General features: G+C 30.8%; 2 protein-coding genes, 1 long non-coding RNA gene and 2 other non-coding genes across 5 annotated transcripts; 3 read left to right on the top strand and 2 right to left on the bottom strand.

The window, feature by feature from the left end:
• The first annotated feature begins 20 nt into the window (after window positions 1-20).
• Window positions 21-105, top strand: TRNAM-CAU (transfer RNA methionine (anticodon CAU)). Its single transcript is given in 2 exon segments — window positions 21-58; window positions 70-105. It is a non-coding gene; the product is annotated as a tRNA-Met (tRNA).
• Window positions 106-238: 133 nt separating this feature from the next.
• Window positions 239-323, top strand: TRNAM-CAU (transfer RNA methionine (anticodon CAU)). The gene is given in 2 exon segments: window positions 239-276; window positions 288-323. It is a non-coding gene; the product is annotated as a tRNA-Met (tRNA).
• Window positions 324-3,628: 3,305 nt separating this feature from the next.
• LOC101492521 (uncharacterized) lies at window positions 3,629-5,710 on the top strand. Its single transcript, XM_004495014.4, has 4 exons — window positions 3,629-3,868; window positions 4,086-4,177; window positions 4,305-5,358; window positions 5,449-5,710. The coding sequence occupies exons 1-4, from the start codon at window positions 3,668-3,670 to the stop codon at window positions 5,554-5,556; spliced, it is 1,455 nt and encodes a 484-aa protein (XP_004495071.2). The 5' UTR covers window positions 3,629-3,667; the 3' UTR covers window positions 5,557-5,710.
• Window positions 5,711-6,041: 331 nt separating this feature from the next.
• LOC101492181 (cellulose synthase A catalytic subunit 4 [UDP-forming]) lies at window positions 6,042-10,777 on the bottom strand. The gene is made up of 10 exons (XM_004495013.4): window positions 10,553-10,777; window positions 10,386-10,452; window positions 10,129-10,243; window positions 9,410-10,022; window positions 8,891-9,028; window positions 8,656-8,781; window positions 8,337-8,549; window positions 7,842-8,249; window positions 7,383-7,733; window positions 6,042-6,918 (listed from the first exon to the last, which is right to left on the bottom strand). Exons 1-10 carry the CDS (start codon window positions 10,625-10,627, stop codon window positions 6,340-6,342), a joined length of 2,685 nt encoding a protein of 894 aa, XP_004495070.1. The 5' UTR covers window positions 10,628-10,777; the 3' UTR covers window positions 6,042-6,339.
• A 4,075-nt stretch (window positions 10,778-14,852) lies between these two features.
• Window positions 14,853-16,268, bottom strand: LOC113786342 (uncharacterized). The gene is made up of 2 exons (XR_003472621.2): window positions 15,832-16,268; window positions 14,853-15,330 (listed from the first exon to the last, which is right to left on the bottom strand). It is a non-coding gene; the product is annotated as an uncharacterized lncRNA (long non-coding RNA).
• Between the last annotated feature and the right edge of the window lie 1,612 nt (window positions 16,269-17,880).

The following is a 17,880-nucleotide window of genomic DNA, read 5'->3' as shown; positions in this document are numbered from 1 at the left end:
TACTAATTGAAGCACAACATGGGGTGGTGGCGCAGTTGGCTAGCGCGTAGGTCTCATAGCTTCTGAGTTATCCTGAGGTCGAGAGTTCGAGCCTCTCTCATCTCAACAATAATTTTTTATGTTTAATTAGTTAAAAATTAATTAACAACTATTCATTTTCAAAATTACATTGATAATAATCTATAAAACCAAATTTAAGTGTATTATCTTCAGAATGATACTAATTGAAGTACAACATGGGGTGGTGGCGCAGTTGGCTAGCGCGTAGGTCTCATAGCTTCTGAGTGATCCTGAGGTCGAGAGTTCGAGCCTCTCTCACCCCAACAATAACTTTTTATGTTTAATTAGTTAAAAATTAATTAACAATTATTCATTTTCAAAATTACATTGATAATAATCTATAAAACCAAATTTAAGTGTATCTGCCTCAGAATGGTTCACTCTAAACACTCCCCTGTCACTAATAAATAACACTGCCATTTTCTTTTTTATTATTTGTTCTGTTTTATTTTATTTTAAAAAATTAGAACCACTTGAAATTGTTTTATTTTATGATTACTTCTATAATTATATTATATCCATTATTGATAAAACTAATTTTTCATCACAAGTAAAAGACAATCAGACATGTTTTAATTCTTTTAAGAAGAGTGATTCAAATATTAGCTATTAGGAGTTTGAGTGATCGTAATATTATGATTTGCCCTAATTCATTCAATTTAATATATTTTTAGACGAAATATACGAGTTTAAATGAATAATCAGATCAATGAATAAAAAAACAAATTAAATATTATTATATAAATATGGTTTTATTTTCTGTCACTTGCGGATAATTAAATCTGCCCGAAAGTAATTTAGAATTTTATAATATCTTATTACGATATATAATATACTCCATTATTATAACTTATTATTGTTATTAAGTGTGAACCTTTTGAGGCATTGGTTTCTGTCATATTATACATGCGAAAAATTAGCTTTAATTATTAAAAAAAAATAGATAGGAATTATGACTAAAATTTGTGTACTTTTAACTCTCAAAAACTTATAGGCGACATAAAATTAAAAAAGAAAAAATTGTTAGGTATTGAAAATGAAATTATTGTAATTGATAATATATATTTGAATATATCAACTGGCGATTAACCCGTCCCGCCGATAATATAATTAGACGGAAATGGATTACACAATATGATTTCGTTTTTATTAGATTATTGAAACAGAAAATTGACCAAAACACGCCCAATAATTAACCTTACTTCATAGACTAGTTATAATATTTGTATTCTATTTAAGAAATGATAATGTTTATATTGGTAATATGATGAATCAAAATAATAATCCAATTAAGTAACATGATACAGTGATCCAAAAATATTTGGATGCAATCACGCTATTCTCTTGCCTCATTAAAACGATGCTATGAAAAATGTGAGATAAATGCATACCAAAATAAAAAATCACAGTATCTATAGTAATACTCTTTTTTTGTTAAAATACATTATTTACTCAATGCCTTTTAATTGAAGAAAAATAATAATATTTGAGGTATTCCATTTAGGATTTTGTTGACGGAGAGTTTTTCTCAACGTATAGTGGTGAAAATAAATCTGGTTAGTTGATTAGGAATATGTTTGAGCCTATGACAAATTTAGATTAATTTTTTTTTATATAGGTCATATCAAGATTTTTTTAAAGTATATTTAACTAAAAAAAACTCAGATTATATGTTATTAAAAAAATTTAAACTTATTTAATTAAATGCAAATTAAATATTTTATTACAGTTATTATAATAAATTATAATATTAGATTTTGTATATTGTGTTAAATCATTAATTTGTTAATATTTTACGTAATTTAAACCTTATTGACATACATCAACTTTGACATATTAATTTAAAGATATTATTATAAAATAAAATTAAAATATAATATTATAAATAATATATTTTTTTAAATATTATGTTAGATATAAAAATATATCATAAGCTTATTGATTGTCTTAGAAGAAAAAAAGACTGAAGTTCTTTTATATATTGACTTAGTATTTGAGAGATATATATTTGCGTAAAACATAGTAAAGTAGACCTTTAAATAGTCATTGAAAAATATCACACAATAAAGTGGATTTATGACGAGTAATAGATCAGATTCGACTCAAACACTTCAAAGTAGTCCAGACTCAAGCCTTGCAACATCGAATGCGGTCTAGCTTATTGAATTTTTTTTCTTCCACATGTTCTCAAATATACAAAAATACAAGTTTGGATTAACATGTAGAATACACATCTGCATTAGTCAATTTAAACAAAATTTTGATAATTTTTTAGAAGACTTGAGGGTAAAAAAAAGAAGTTTTCAACCTATTTACTCCCTTACCGGCTAGAAAGGGGAGTATCCTACTTCATATCATACTCCATAAAAACTGTATCTATTTCACACAATATATGTATAAATTTATTTATACGTGGTTTTCGTTGTTGTCACAATACTCACAATTATATAATAATTTGTTATTTATTTTATGGTTAAAATTTTCATTTTCTCATTCTCAAATTTTTAAAATAAATGATTATTCTTTTATGTTGACCGATCATTATGAGAATCTTAAAGATAAAAATTAAGAATAAAAAATAAGGACATTTTAAGTGGCAGAGACGTAAAGTAGAGTAGTCTTTTTGTCTGTCTCACCCCGTTGATATCTTCAATTTAACGGTATAAATATGAATAAAATCTAACCAATTTCATCATAATTAATACTATTATTTTTAAAATGCTCTTTAATAAAACAAGTTCTTATATAAAACTCAATGAAAAGAAATATTTGGAAAATGCAAGTATTTTTTATTACATAAAAAAAATTATAAACAAAGGCACATTTTAATTATAACATTTCATAACAAACATGACAATTTTCATTTATTAAATGATAGTATACCAAAACCATCCTTCATTTAATGTTTATTGTTTTCAAATTGAATGTCCAGTTCTTCATGCAATTAATGAGACGAAGAATAATGTAGATAATAAGGTTGAATTTTTAAATGAGATCAACAAGATTATTATTTTTTGACCGATAATTTAATAAGATTAAATGTTAATAACTACTATATATTTTAATAAACGTCCGTGTATTTGTTAAAAAAAGTAATGTTTTATGATAAACATACAAGTAGTACTAAGATTAACCACTTTAAATATATTTAATTCATTTTTATATGAACATATTTAAAAATAAATTAATTTAACTAAAAAAAGTTAAATTAACAAGTGTTCTAGAAAAAAAGATAATTATGATATCAAAGTTTGAATTAAATAACTTATAATTTTTATAAAAAAAAAAGTGTATTTTCACAAGTCATGTAACATTTGAGTAACTAAAATACATTTTAAATGAATAAATTTTTTGTAAACTAAACACGAAAAAACAGTATGAAAGTATTGAGTGAGCGTGTAGGATACGATCCGCGGAAGACAATACAGGTTTGATGAGAAGACCGTTTCTTGACTTGTTTGTAATTGTAAGACAGAAAACCATTAATAAACAATAATTTCCTCTTCAGATAATGTTAATTATTTTCATTAATCGATAAAGAAAAAGTGGAATTCATAACGGTCAGTTTACATTTTTTTGAAATAAAATAATATACCATATTGGGAAAATGCAAATAAAGATACTCTTTCTTTTTGCTTTCATTTCATCATCATCGTCATGCTTTTTCCTCTCATTTGAACACACGCTCTTCATCCTCTTCATACAAACCTTCTTCTTCTTTTCCTTCATTCATGTCACTCTTCAACTCTTCTTTCTTCCTCTGATCCGTTTCTTCATGGGTTGTTTTCCCTCCAAACACACTCGCAAGGTTGCTTTCTTAACCCCTTTTCACAAGAATGCCAATATTTTCTTTTTTTCTTTCTTTTATTTCTTATTTCTCCTATCAAAATTCGTTTTTTATTTTATTTTTCAGAAACCCCTTTTCTTGTTTACTTTCAATATTTTCTTAGCAGCAAAATAGAGCTAAAAAGTTTGTATTTTTATTTTTAATTTTTACTTACCCATTTAACTTAAATCTGTTGCAGAGAAATGCTAGTTTCAAGCCACAACAATCAAGTGTCTCTTTGGTTCAGGATCAATCCAAAACCCTAATTAGCCCTTCACTACAACAACTCCAGTAAGCATTGATTTTCAATTTCATTCATTGCTTTCTATTTTTAGAAGCTTATGATATGTATAAATTTGTTGTTGTTGTTAATGATGTATTTTCTTTTTGGTTTACTTTTGGTATTTGGTTGATGCAGAGATAAAACTGAGGAGCAACTAAGTGTTAGCACCAGAAAAAAAGTTACTTTTGATTCCAATGTGCAAACTTATGAACCTGATTTGCCTGATGAGGTTTTAGATTTTTCACCAGAGAAGAAGAATGAAGAAGGTGAAAAGGAGGAAGCTTTGGCTAAACAAAGCGGTTCGAAGTCATCTTCTTCTGAAGATAGTTCTGTGACTTCAACCGGTTCTTACCCTTCTAATCACCGGTACCAAAATTGCAGGGATAGTGATGATGAAGAAGAGATTGAGGATTGGGAAAGTGAAATCAGTGATGAGGATGAGAGTGATGGAATTGAAGGAGAATGTGAATTGGGTGTGGAGTTTGAAGAAGATGAAATGGCATACTCAAGGTCAAGAAGGGTAATAAATGATGCTGTTGAAGTTGATCATGTGTTTACTGAGGAGGTGGAGAGTCCTATCCCTATTTGTGAAAGAGATGTGAAGTCAATTGGGTTCAATTCCAATGCTAGAGACAGAAGTGTTTATGTTCATCCCGTGCTGAACCCGGTCGAAAATCTCTCCCAGTGGAAAGTTGTTAAGGCTAAACGGACAATACCATTAAGGCCTCTTAAAGAGAATAATGTTTGTTCCAATTCCAACCATGAATCACAGGTTGCATTTGGTGTTAAGGAAGTTTCAGAAACCGAAACACCTAAGAAGTTGAACCGGGAAATCGCAGTCGATGCTAGCCTTTCTAATTGGTTGGCTTCGTCGGAGACTACACCTGTTAACAAGGCTTGTTTGTATGGCGGTGGTGTTGCTGCTACTCCTGACAGGAGCGCCTCACAACAAGGTTCAAATTCTGTGATAAGTCATGAAGATAGGCCTATTTTAGGTGCTTTAACATTGGATGAGATTAAGCAATTTTCCGCTACTTCGTCCCCGAGGAAGTCACCTTGTAGGAGTCCTGATGAGATGCCTATTATAGGAACAGTTGGGTCCTATTGGAATTTTACTGGCTCTGCCGAGGATTCTGCCTCAGTCTCATCCTTTAAAGGAATTCCAAACACAACTAGCAAGTATAGAGAGGTGAAGATGAAGTGAATTGTAGGATAAGTTGTTATTTATTACCCATTAGTTTGATGGTGAATTCTCATTTGGATTTAACTGGTTGTGCAGGATAAGAAGGTGACTTGGCACGCTACCCCGTTTGAGACAAGGCTAGAGAAAGCATTGAATAGAGGTGCTGCTGAAGCTGCTTCTACTTGTGTTCCTCATGTATTTTAGAAAGAGTTTGCAAGGGATGTGTTTGAGAAGTGTATTGTGTTGGGAATGCATTTTTTAATTCTTTCTATAAATGAAATGTAATGTGTACTTTGTGCTTGTAATTGTACTTGGCTTTAAAGTTCAATCTATTATGTGTCTCTTTAGTTTGGTTTCACAGCTTATTTTCATATTTATTCTAAGGCTCAATAAGTTTCATATAACTCAAGTTTTGCTTCCTGTGTCACAATGTTTATATTATGGTATCATCCTGCTAATAGTTAAATCCTTCAATCTACTCACTCTGATATTCTCTTGTAGCTGAACTTTCTATGATGTCAAGCTGCATGGCAACATAGCTAATATAAGCTTTGATATCATAGAAATATAGCTTGTTACCTTGTATCAATCAAAGGATATGCTTGTAGTCATTGAGATAAGAAATTATCTAGATAAATCTTGAGATGTACATATTTCATGCTGCATTAATAACAAGAAATCATGTCATATATGTTACAAAACAGTCTTTAGATTTTAATTTTTAATTTACAGGTGATTCTTGCACCATAAATCATATCATGATTCAATGATAACATTACAAAGCAATCTTGCACCATAAATCATATTTCATGCTTCTAGGATGATGATAAGAAATCATATCATATGTTACAAAGCTATCTTTACTTTTCAATTAATTGATGAATCTTGCATCATAAATATTGATTCTTCACTTTCTCATAAAGGTAAGTACTCAAGTGAAACAACAAACATCAGATGAAATGGGAAGAACACCCCTTTTCTACGGCCTTAGCATTCTACCCCGCATTGTTGGAGTACTGGACCTTTGTGCTTGGGCAAGAAAATATCGATCTGCACCCAAATCATCGAGAAAATCAATGCTAGAAGTGTTGCCCAGAGAATTACTATGACGGGTGTTCTGTTTTGCCTTCCCATTAGACCTTTGAGGAAAGGATACAAGTGAACAATGACCCAGAAGGAGAAAAAAACCTTCCCAAACAAAAGTCCCCATGAATCATAACCTTTGTTAATGGCTTCAGAGACTCCAGCAACAATTCCCACCATATTCAAGATTACAATACTTGTTGGTGGGATGAGAAGAGTGGTCCACTTGAAGAGATAGAGCTGCCCAAATTCATCGCCGTCCGCTGATTTTGTTCGCACAGTGAAATTTGCGTCTAGTCCTGCAACTTTAAGGAGGCCTTGAAACACTGCAAAAAGGTGTGCAGAAACACCTCCAATGACCCAGAATTGCTCGTTGCGCCACCAGTCATGAATGCTAACCTTACTCCAACGGAGCTCGAGCACACAAGTTAAAATGATAGAGATAAATAGAGCCATTAACCAAATGCTTGCAAGGTTTGTCAGCTGCACAAAAGAGAACTATGGTTATAAAAACATGAATCTGATATCACTATAGCTCTTTTCCTCTTATAAATCTAATATCAATATAGTTGTTTTCAGTTTTGGATTGTCAGTAGTCAGCAATTCCACGCATTCAAACTGTCAACACTTCAGTGGTCGTTTGATTGATATCGGATGATCCAAATTTCAAGCTCGGCATTTCAATTTCTTAAATAAAATCAAAATCTGTAGTGAAATCTGGACCGTCCAATCTCGCTTGATTCAACATCCACCCAAGTGTTGATTGCGTGTATTGCTTGCTGACTGCATGCAATCCAAATATGTTGCTTTCCCTTCATTTCTTTCTTCTTTCAAAAGTAATCAGACTTATAGCTCCTTCACATTGACAATGTCAGTAGTGATTATATTGTGAATAAGGGTAGCAAAAATCATGTTATATGTAAGTAAACCTATTATGATGCACCTACAGTGGGGAGGATGAACTTTCCAGTGAGAAGACAGATAGCCGGAATTGTGCAGTAGACTAACAGAGGAATTGAAGTGAACGGATAAACGATAGTATTCATGTAGGCCAGCCGTTGAAGCCATTTTAGTTTTCCACTATAGCCATACCACAATGGACAATAGCCACTGAAGAAAATCTGAGTAGAACCCAAAGCCCATTTCAGAACTTGGTGTAATCTGTCTGATAGGTTTATAGGAGCAGATCCTTTAAAAGCTGCTCTCTTAGGCATGCAGTACACTGATTTCCATCCTCTACAATGCATGTTAAACCCTGTCAAGATATCTTCTGTCACTGAACCATAAAGCCACCCTATCTGCAAAGAAAGAAAAGTCAATGAAACTTTTTTCTTCACATTTTTAAGGATCTTTGTGTACACAATTTAAGAAGGAATAAAGAGCTTGCTGTATTGACTGGATTTTACCTCTTTGCCCCATTCAGTTTTCTCTTCATAGCCAATACTTATAACATGAATGGCTTCCTTCATTAGTATTTGGGTATTCGTGCCTTTTGGAAGTCCACCATCTTCCATCAAGGCAGAAGCGATGAAAACCGGTGACTCTCCGAACTTTCTCTCAAATATTTTGAGGGACATGAAGGATGATTCCTCTTGCTCATTACAGTTTTCAAGTTCATCATCACTCTCTTCACCATCAAACGCGGAGGGAGAGTCACCAGAACAACAGCAGCAGCATAAAGGCCAACAACAAAAGCTCGTCTTTCGCCTTTTATCAGATAGTGGCTTATAGCCGTATAATGCCTGCCTGTTGAAAACACATCCAGTACCAACATAAACTGGACCTTGAATCCCATCAAGGCATTTCATGTTGATCTACAAACAAGGAAAAATTCAAGGCAAGAGTTAAATATCAGTTAATTAATTGCAACTTGTATTTGACTTCAGAACAATATCCCTTACATCAAAGAATACAGTGTTGTGATTAGCATATCTATCGTTGCAGTCGATTCCATCAAACCTTCGTGGAAATTGGACGTAAGCGACCTTCTTTCCAAGTAGAGGGTCCATTAGGAAACACATAGCCTCCCTAAGAGCCTTGCTATTATTGATGTATTGATCACAATCCAGATTCAACACAAAAGGTGCATTGCTAAGAACAGCAGAAACTCGAAGCTTTGGAGAAAACGAAGCATTGCAAGAGTTATAAACGGTTTTTATAATATCATGTTCTGATAATTGGATAGAATAAAACTATACGCTAGAAGTTTACACTACTTACTAGAGCATTCATGGCACCAGCTTTCCTGTGGTGTTGATAGCCGGAACATTTCTCGCGTGAAACATACACAAGTCGTGGTAGCTCCTTGCCTTTGTTGTCTAGTGCACCGGAACTTCCCAGACAAACCTACAAAGGCAAGTCCTTATATGTTTTAGTTCTTTATTATTTATTGTCAATGTCCAAAGTTTTGATTGCACATCAAACATGGAATGACTGAACAATGAAACTGGCAAACCTGAATCATTCCTGGATGATTGTCAGTGTTATTTCCAGGCCATGGAGTACCATCTTGCAACACCCAGCCCTCTTCTGGTTTTTTCTGAGCCTTTGCCACTAGTACATTGATTTTCACCTTGAATTCTTCATACTCTCTCTGACAAAGGAAAATCCCTTAAAGTCTCACATGGATAATAATAGGACAATATAAATATTAAAAACAAGAATTGACCCTGTATGGATATACAGCTTAACTAAGCATTTACAACATAAACGCTTGTCATATGAGAACTTATGCATAAGCTATTTCTATAACAAAGATAAAATAAATAAACTGTTTCTATATAAGCTATTAGCTGTTTTAATAAACTATCCTGGAGAGCTTATGGAAATAAGCTGAAAACAGCTTATGGACATGTCATATGCTGTTTCCATAAGCTATCCCAAACTGTCCTACAAGTATTTAGGCCAGCAGATAAGTTTGAATAAGCCAATACAAACAAGCTTTTGATGGCTTATCTGTGTCGTCTTTAGTTACCTTCATGGCCCTGCGATCCTTTACGAAAGTAGGATGAACCTTGTCTTTCAAGTAATCAACTTTCTGAGAGAAATAAGACTCAGGTGCCCTTGGCTCAATGTTGTACTTGTTACAAAAGGGAACCCAAGTTCTTGCAAACTGAGAAGTTTTTGTTAAGGTATCAAATAGAAGCATAGATGCACTGTCATCAGAGACATAGCAGCTAACTTTGTTAACAGGATAATCAACAGACAAGATTGATAGAACTGTGTTTGCTGTAATAATAGGTGGTTCTTTCAAAGGGTCTGCAGTGGTAACAAAGACGTCTATTGGAGCTAGAAGGTTTGGTTTGCCTTCGCGCTCAAGCCTCATGGACAAGCGTTCCAAGTAAGTTTCGCGAGTCATGGGGAACCACTTGGGGAATTGGTCTACTATCCAAGACAAAGAGAGCCATATTTCGCACACCACAGAGATTATCCATAAGGCATATGCATCGTGCACCGGTGTTGTGATGCGGAAGTGGAAGAAGAAAACTAGGACAACGAGACGCGTGACTATGACTATGCGATACGGATTGATTAGGCTTGAAGCTATCGGTATTTTTCGCCACAGTGGCTGCCTCGACTCAGCCAAACTGCAAGAACATAACAGAAGAAAAGAAACAGCTAAAGTAAGAAATGAAAAGAAGAAAATGCATTGTAATTTACATAAATTCTTAGCGTCAAGAGAAGAAAAGTTACAGGTAATCATCTTCCCCTATGTCATTGCTCATAAGACTTCTCTTTTCTTGTTTTCCTTTCCCTTTCTCTTCATTATAGTCGAATTCTTTCTGCTCTTCAAAATCCTTACTAGCAACTACAGAACAGCTCAGAAAAGTGTGCATAAAATTATTACAAGATCAGAAAGCACCAGAAAGAGAAACCACTGTGATGGAACATATTAAACAACTTTGTTTTTCATTCACAAAAAAATTAAGTTAATAGAAAAATCTTCTCACCACTTCCAGCCGAAGATAAAGCTTGATCATTGTGTTTCCACTTCTGCTGATTGTAGTCTCTATTTTCCTATAAAAACACACAACACAACAAAATTCAATTCATTCTAATGTTATAAAAGTTTTATGTAACAGAACTATTAAAGTTGAACTTGCAAAGTAAAGAATACCTCATCCGAGTCGCAGTGTGAAAAACGGTGTCCGTTTCGGGAGTGAGAACCAGTGGTTAAGGCTTTTGAAGCCATTGCAGTAAGAGAAGGTTGTGTAATGAAAGATTGCAGAGAGAGGAAGTGAAGGAGGGTATTAATAATAAGATAGGAAGGAGAATCAAATGCATGAATGAATGCAATAATGTCAGAGTAACCATCAAAACAAACATTGTGAGAGTTGGTAAGTCATGGAATTGAGTTGGAAAGTATTGGATGATTGCTTTAGTTGCTTCTGTTTTTCTGCATATGCATGCATGTATATTATAGACATAGCTAACCTAAACTCTATACAAAACATAGTTTCTGTTTTGATGATTAGGAGTATAAGATTTTTCATTGTTCATTACTGTTAAATATATGCATGATTAGCTATTAGATTAAAAACTAATTAAGTAGATGATAGTCACATCACATGCCTAATTGAGGCAATGCACAAATTAGGAAAAAATAATAATTTCAAATCTATATCACTTGATAGCTATATTATATGATTGAAAACGAGTTAAATATAAATTGAAGATGAAGTTTTGCATCCCACTTGTGACATGGTTAGGGATACACACTAAGTGCATGTTTTTTGCTACAACAAAATTATCATTTTACATTGCAGCCTGAGTCAGGTATGTTGATTGGATTCTCGTGAAGTAGGAAGCTAGTGTATATGTATGTCATCTGTTGGATTGACTTATTTGAGTTTATTTGTTGACATAAACATTTGCGATACTATTTGAGAAGTCTTATAGAAACAGTTTATGACATGTTCATAAACTATTTTCGCCTTATTTCCATAAGCTCTTTAAGATAACTTATGAAAAAATTTATAATTTATATGATAACATTTTGACTTTATTTTTTCTTTTATTATAAAAATAGTTTATATGTAATAAATGTTTATTCTATAAGCATTTAATTAGGGGTTTTTTTTCTAGGTCTTATATATTATTACCTATGGTCTTATATATAAGAGAAAGTAATTTGATCAATAAAAATTGATATATTTGATCAAATTTTCTCTTATATATAGGACTAGAGCTAGTATTTAGTAATGTTGTATTGGCTTATTTGTTAATGGAAACATCACTCTCATTTGTTGTATGCAAAAAGATATGTAATGTAAAGGATAAGCTTGCTTTTGTTAACAGTTCTATGCACTTGCACCTCTTGTGTGAAATTGTTGGATGTAAATGTCAATTTTAAGTTGGCACATTATAATTCTAGCATCTTTTATTGTTAACTTCTTTTCAGTGGGTTGTTTAGATAACAAAGGGAAAGTGAACAAATCTATTAACGTCCTTTTCATTTTCTTTTCAGCACTTCAGGGAAAATCCATTCATATTGTAATTTTTCCTTCTACTTGCATTGATAAACACATAAAATTTATAGCTTAATTGTTTCTTCTTGTTGGTGCATGGTGCCATTAAATAAAAGTTACTTTGTTAACTATTTTATTTTATCAGGGCCATGTGTAGTGAAAGCCCAATGAAGCCTCCACTTTAGGCCCATAACTTTTTACAATTATTATATATAAATAGTAGTTTAGTTTAATTAATTAATTAATAGGAGTAGATGAAATTTAATAATACAACTATTGAGTGCTTTAGTTAATTGTACATCTATGAACTGCATTTTAAATTTTGAAAAAAGTGAACCGTTATAAATATAATAAAATTTTAACATTTTTGCTTCATTATTTTTTTCAATTATCTCACCATTTTCACATTCTTTTGATATCAAATTGGAATGTTCCAAACTTGTGGATAGATACTATCAATGTGCATATTTTTCAATTCCAAGTTCTATAATTTCATTATTTTATTTAATAATTAATTATTATCAAAATTGAAATAATTATTGCTAAATTATTTTATATTTTATTTCATGTGTAGATTTTATAAAATATAATATGATTACTTATAATCAATCTTTGAATATATGTGTAGTGTAGGTTCGTTCTACGTAATCCAAATTCAAATGTTTGAGTCATCGATTAACTGCATCAAACAAACAAAGAAACGCTTACTTGGGCTTAGTCTCACTACCTACTTGGGCTGTTGAAACAGAGCCTTTATAGGCTGTTAATAAATTTTTGAAAATTATACCCTATGTCCCACATTTATACTCCTACTCCCACATTTTATACAAATTAACCATATAATTCCTTTTTTTATTTTTATTTTAGAAGAAGAAAAATAATTATCTCACTGAATTTCCGAAAAACTTTAAAAAACGTTTTCTGGAGTACATGTTTTTTTTTAAATTAAACTTTGTATCGGAAAATTTGAAAAAAGTTTTCCAATATACAAAAAAACATATTTATGTATTGGAATTTTTTTATAAATTTTTTGATAAACAAGCTTTAAATTGATAGACTCACTTATGTGAACGTGGAAGTGGGTTGCCTCCTATTAATCTTTGAGGCATAGCTCATATAGTGTTCACTATACGAGACAGACGTGCAAGACCAGTAATGCACGAGCTTTTGAGAATACATCTTATGAAAATGTTGTGTGTGGGTTTGATGTTAGAGATAGAAGTATTTGGCACTATTTCAGAAACACTTTTTTAAATTCAAGTGAGGATTGTTGGAAATGATGTTGGAACTTAAGCATTTAAGTGATGAAAGTTAGAACTAGTGTTGTGTGTATTAAAAAAATATAGAAGTTCTACATATGAGGTGTATATCACACACCAGTAGTGTTTATAAGGTGGATGTATGACCATTGAGGTGTGCCTCAAGGGATACCAATTTTGTGAACACTCAAACTAACCATCAGTACTCGACGGGATCTGAGTTAAGTGGTGTATTATTTTTTAGTACTAAAAAAAAAAAATAGTGAGCGTTTTCTCTTTCTCCATATTATTTTATGCCCTCCACCGAGTCAACAATTGATTTGATTCCTTCCAATTTTCACGCGGCTGTTTTGTAGACCCAATCAAACTAGGGACACAACAATTTTGGAGAACTGGTCAAACTAGGCGCGCAACAGTTTCGCAAATTCGGTCAAATTAGGCCACATTTTTTGCTCCACTCGGTTGCATAATTCCATTATGCTTAGTTTGCAAATTGCACAAAAAATTCGAACTTTATCGAGTCTTCTCTCTTCTCACATTTCACCTTCATCTCATATTTTTTTTCCTTTACTCAAAAATTGTCCCTTCAGATTTTCGAGCAGTTATCGTACCATATTTTCAAAATAGTTTTAACCGTCATATTTATATTGTGTAATTCTAGAATGGTTTCGTACAATGCAATTGTAAAATCAATACAATTTATTTGAGTTGGTTTATCCTAAAGATATTGTGGTTAATCGTCTGTCTTATATAATTTTGAACAACGTCGATAAACATTCGAGCGACCTAGTATGTAACTCAACCCGTTAATATTTTCAATAGTTGAAAATTATTTTTCAAAACTCAAAAAAGATTAGAGCTATTATGTTAATTTGTTGTCGAAAGTACTTTTAATTACAAAGACAAAGTATGGGTGAGATTTGTTATTGGATTTTTAAGATCCACATTTAGCACTTAGTACAATTTCTATTTTTCAATCAATTAACTTACACATATTATTTTTACTATGCATCAAAAGGGATACATATTATTGTCCTCAACCATAATTCACATATGCATCACACGGGTGCACAATCTAATAATTTATTAATAATAGTGACAAATGTTATAAGTACTTTCTGTATATTTACTTATAAAAAAATACTTACTTTATTAAAAGTATTTATATTTTTTAATTTCATATAAATAAAATAAATTACTAAATTATCTCTAATTTTATTTTTATTTTCTCACAATATTAAGAAATAAATTTAAGGTATTTTTGAAGTAATAACATTAAATATGCCAACATAAGTCGACATATGCTTATCTTGTTTGAGTTAAAGAAATATAAGCATTTTTTTCTTACAATTGAATTGTGAGAAAATATTATTTATATTTAAATCAACTTTTGGTTTTACAAATTTTAAAGTTTCAGTCCCATATTAAAAATCGAGTTATTGGTCCCTCTTAGTTTTGCCTTTTTTTTTTTGGATATTCCACCTCCAGCCCATTTTGAGTTCATTTTTGATGTGGCCTATTCATCAATTTGTTTTTCTACGGCTAATCAATTAGTTCATTAACCTAATCAATTAAATTAAAAATTAGATAGTAAATAAAATTATTTTTTCATTTTTCTGAAATGAGATTTAAAATTTAAATATTAGCCTATCACTAAGAACCAACCTAACCAATAAATGGACCTACCACAAATCAGAAAAAGCGTGTGCACTTCGAAAATCTTATTCTTCGAGAAATCAAACTTAAACCCTTAAACTCACCTAACTTCATCTTAATTTTGTATGTTGCTATAAAAGAATAGTTACACATTAGAATCAACTGAGTCTTCCATTTCGATCCTACTTTGTAGTCTCAATATGCACCAAGAGTTCTTAAAAAAAGTTATGATTCAATCCCTTTATAATAACCCAAAAATTAGCGATGTCGTCTGGTGAGACTATCAAATCACCAATCGATGCAGTGTTGTGAACAAGAATGGTCAAATCACCATGAAGTTTTTTTGCATAAAATTTTGAATTGGCTCGATGAGCGAGTTTGATGACCTCGTCAGGAGAAGACGTGTAATTTATGCTCCTTTGCAATCTTCGTTCATCCAAGATGTTCTTTCGTCGATGGTCCATCTGAAACTTCTGAAACAACTTTTTACTTCTAATGATCAACCTATAAAGCTACATAAAGAAATACAACAATACTATGAGAATTGTTTGATTAGCATATAAATCATAGTAATTAAAACTAGATGAATGAAACATAATAGTCTATTGAAATAACTTATAAAATTATTTTTAAAAATCAAAGACAGCTTAAATAACTTGCATATATTTTCTTCATCTTATAATGAATGTCACTTTAGCAAAACAAAAAATCATCTCATAATGAATATCATTTACAATTTTCTATGCAACTTTAATTATTTTTTCTTATATTATCTTCAATTATTACTATATATATACAACTTCTAAAACATTATTATACATTGTACTTTGTACTGATAATAGTGAAAAAATCACAAATAGTTAACATGAATAGTTTGATAAATGACTTTTTTATTTTATTATAATTAATGTATTTTTTAATATATATACAAAAATCTTAAACGACACTCATTATGATACATTATGATATCAAATGAAGGAGTATAAAGAAGAGTTATCACATAATTAACGCACATTGGTGGTCTGAATCATGAAGGCATTATCAACCAAATCAATGGCTAATTAGGTACTTCAGGATAACCTGCAAGAAAAGCAGTAATTAAGTGATTAGCTGATCCGATGAATGAACGAATAAATATAATTAGTATAATGAAACTATATAGTAGGTAGCTAATAATGAATGAATGAAATTAAGTAATTTAAAGATTATGCGCTGCCGCTGCAATACGTAGTGGTTTAATCACTGATTCTCACTCCCGAAATGTATCTCATAACCATTCACATGTGATCGATCAACTAGCTAGCTAGTGTTGCCTTCGAAATTAACTAAATGCATTTCAGGAGTGAGATCAGTGATTAAGCTACCAACGACAATTCACGAGCACCCTATAAAATTATTAGTAAGTAGTAGCTATAGTACGGAAGGCATGGTAATTGTATTATATATACTAGTTTTGTTCTACAATGACTAACTCAATTGCTCATTTTATATTGATTAAAAAATACAGATAATTAGATTTTTTATTAAATTATTATTATTAGTACATTCATTATTTACTATTAATATAAAATAGAAAGAAAATATTAATTTAAAAGTAATATATGTATTATTAATTAGATGATATAATTAAAAATAATTTAATTATAATAATATTACATTATAAAATTTATTTTGAAATTTTTTATTTTATAAATAAATCGATTATTGTAATACGGATGGAAAAATAGTATGTAAATTTGTTGCGCGGTGAGTAGACACTAAGATATATGTATTTGAATTAGGACAAAAGTATCTATCCAACACAATTAATTGGGAAGTCACTATTCAAACATATATCTTGATGATGAGGTGAGACTAAAATTATGTCAAGTTTTGAATTTCTTTTCTACATTGCTTTGCCTCAAATTATGTCCTTTATTTTCATTTTTAATTAATATAATTAATCAAAACAATTTTCACATGCAATTGCAGTTGCAGCGTCACGTCCCCACATCTCTTTTCTTATGACGTCTCCACCTTAATCTTATTTCATAGTACACGAAATTAATTAAATTAACCCTAATTATTAATATATACACTATAAGTATGAGGCGACAGTCGTCATGATAAGACTAAGGTTTAAAAAAAAAAAAATAGACATGATGAGACTTGGGCAGTTTAATTGGTTACTATAGTTGGAACCCCATGCACCACTTGTGAGACAAAACCACAAACAATTTGGGCAAGTCACTTGTTGGCATACCAATGAAACCATCTACACTAAGAAAATCCACACCCTAGTAAAGTAACTTTATTGTTTTAAGCAACATTCTAATTATAGGGAATGAAAAATAGTTAAATTATTAAGCATTATTAGTGGAAAAGGTTTAAAATTGTTAGCCTATCACAATCATTTATAGGTATGATTTTAGAGGTAATTATGATCAAAATCAAAATATCTTTAATGATCTAATAGTTGTGATTGACTGATAATATAAAAATTATTTAAACTTATAATGTATATAAATTAAATCAATTTAAAAAATATATGCATTAATAATATGACTGCAGAAGAAAAAAAAAAATTTAATGTATACTTGGATATCACTAGGGCGGACGGAACGAGAGCATATAATATTTCTAACTCTTCGTTGATGTCCATCATATTTGTCTACATTCCGTTTGAAAAGTTTTTTCTCCGAGCACATTCTCATAAAATTATGATATTGTGAGTCCTATGATATTAAAAAAAATCACATATAAAATAAATTTATACACATATTATGTGAAAAGAAAAATAAACATAACATATAAAATAATTAAATATATACATACAAAAATTATTATTTTATTAAATTATTTAGGGACATAATCCATATAGGGCAGGGTATGATCCCATCCTGGCTCAAACCACTCTTGACATCTCTAATTAAGTCTATATTTTAATAAATATTTAATTTTTAAAAAATAAAGAATAACAATTGATTCTATAATTTTTTATTTTTTATTATTTAGGAAAGAAAATTAAATAAGTTTAATTCCCTTTGAAACTCTTCATTCAAACATATTCTAAACAAAACATC

The sequence above is a fragment of the Cicer arietinum genome, chromosome 4 (assembly GCF_000331145.2).
Source record: "Cicer arietinum cultivar CDC Frontier isolate Library 1 chromosome 4, Cicar.CDCFrontier_v2.0, whole genome shotgun sequence".
In the NCBI taxonomy this organism is placed as follows: domain Eukaryota; kingdom Viridiplantae; phylum Streptophyta; class Magnoliopsida; order Fabales; family Fabaceae; genus Cicer; species Cicer arietinum.
This window is presented reverse-complemented; position numbering and strand designations above follow the sequence as displayed.